General features: G+C 50.9%; 1 protein-coding gene across 1 annotated transcript in view; it reads right to left on the bottom strand.

Annotated features, from left to right (window-relative positions):
* Positions 1-1933, bottom strand: part of LOC103725458 (zinc finger protein 551-like) — a 10389-nt gene extending 8456 nt beyond the window's left edge. The window contains exon 1 of the mRNA XM_008822762.3: positions 1679-1933. Within this exon, the coding sequence (XP_008820984.1) occupies positions 1679-1846 (168 nt within the window). The 5' untranslated portion in view covers positions 1847-1933. The remainder of the gene's footprint in view (positions 1-1678) is intronic.
* Positions 1934-2160: the final 227 nt, after the last annotated feature.

Genomic DNA, 2160 nt, shown 5'->3' with positions numbered 1-2160 from the left:
TTGTCAGGCTCTGCTTTTACCGAGCACAACACAAGCTGTGCTCTAGTAGACACACTGTCCACTATCTTCAGAAAAGTCTCCATCTTGAACCCTTCATATTTCTAGATAGTTCCAGTTGCCACTGAGCTGTTCTGTGAAGGTTCTCATTCTTTCTTTAAACATTTCAAAATACTTATTTTTATTTTTCGTGAGTGTTTGCCTGTTTGTATATTTACCACCTATGTGCCCAGAGCCCACAGAGGCTAGAAGGTGTTGGAATTCCTTGGAACTGGAGTTAGCTGCCATGTAGGTGCTGGGAACAGAATCCTAGTCTTCTGCAAGAGCAGCCAGTGCTCTTAACTGCTGAGCCCTCTCTCTAGCCCAAGTTCTCACATTTTTAACAGGCTAAAATTAAGACTCTATATAGTACCTGCTACCATGGAAAATTAGGTACGAACCTCACCACCTAGGTTGATGGAGATTTCATCCTTCCAGCAGCCAAAAATCAAACTTGAACTCGACAAGCTGTTAACACACCTGTAATCCTATCACTCAGGATGCTGAAGGTAGGAGGCAAGTTGTTATTTTAGACTAGCCTATGCTTCACAGAGAGCACCAGGTCACTGAGACCTATACCAAGACTCTATCCCCCAAATAGTAATAATAGGGGCTTAGCAGGTTAAAAACACTGGCTGCTCTTGCAGAGGATCCAGGATTGGTTCCCAGCACCAACATGGTGACTGTCTGTAACTTCAGTTCTAGGGTATCCGAAGCCCTCTTCTGACCTCTGTGGGCACTGCATGATGCAGGTGCACTTAGGTACATGCAGGCAATACACTCGGTACACATAAAATAAAGATAATAAAATGTTTAAAAAAATAATAAAGTAAAAGGCAAATGTGTGGTATGCATGCACTGGGTAACTATGGCTCATGGACGCCTCAGTCCATGGTGGCCATCAATTTCATATAACCATCAGCCTACACAAGATTGCCAGGCCCAGGGCCACTAAGGGGTGCGAAAGAACAGACCAAGGACACCACTAAGTAGAGACCTATGCGTGCAGAGGACACTGGCCTGTCCCACTGACTGGGTCAGGCTCCATAAGTGGTCCTGAAATCAAGGGAACCTGAAAAAAACGGGGAGCAGTCAGAATCGGATAGCAGGTTCCACAGGACAGAAGGTTCTACAGGATCTGGTCACTCGCTGATCTGGCCCAGCCCTAGGGCTAGGTGGCTTGGGATGACCACTCATTCTCTGTGCCTCAGTTCACGGTATGATTCTCTGTGAACTGGGAACTCAACTTTCTCATGCCTATCCTCTCTCTTCTGGTTGGCCTGTTCTTACTCTGAGCAACTCTGGGAAAATTTAGAACTCTTATCTCCAGCTGTGTTCTCTGTTCACACCCTCACTGGCTCCCAGTGTCCTAAGAAGAAAAATCAAATCCCTGGGCTGCAACTCGGCCTCACATATGTCGCTGCAGACACTTGGACATCAGGACTCAGAATCCTTCGGTTCAGCGGCTCTTTCCGAGCCTTCGCAGGTGCCATCCCTCACCAGCATACAGATGTCATAAAGGGGGACCCCACCACCGACGAGCATCCCCTGCCGGGGACACCAGCTAGGAGCTGCAGGGCCTTAAGCAGGGCTCTCTCCCGGCTCTAGCACCAGGGCGAGGCCTGCAGGACGCAGCACTTACCAGGGCCGGGTCCCTCTGCACGGCCACAGCCTTTGCACACTGCAAAGGGAGCAAAGACCCGGGCACCGCGGTGCCTACTTCACTGGCGCTGGCGACGGTCACGTGGGCAGAGTCGCTGCACCGCAGCCCCGCCTCTGTGCTGCGAGGAAGCCAGCTGAGCTCAGCCATAGCGGTGCGCTCACCTCCGGCCCCAGCTTCAGGCTGGGTAAATAGACCCCAGCAATGCCAAAATCTCCGCCAAGAGGCCTGCGCCAGAAGTTCCGCCCCGACCCGTACCACACACAGGAAATGTCCCTGTCCTGCATTTTCATTGGCTCATTGCACCATCATCACCACCACCACCACAACCCCGGTCTTGCGCATTACATGTTTACGCAGCTCAATGTTTACACAGCTCCACGTAGAGGATCAGCATTCACCCCAACCCACGCATCCCTCCTTCGATCTCAGGGAACTTAGGATAGGACGAACACGCGAGCTGC

The sequence above is a fragment of the Nannospalax galili genome, unplaced genomic scaffold (assembly GCF_000622305.1).
Source record: "Nannospalax galili isolate Female #2095 unplaced genomic scaffold, S.galili_v1.0 scaffold649, whole genome shotgun sequence".
Taxonomy (NCBI): Eukaryota; Metazoa; Chordata; class Mammalia; order Rodentia; family Spalacidae; genus Nannospalax; species Nannospalax galili.
Note: the sequence above shows the minus strand (reverse complement) of the source record. Positions and strands in the feature narration are given on the sequence as shown.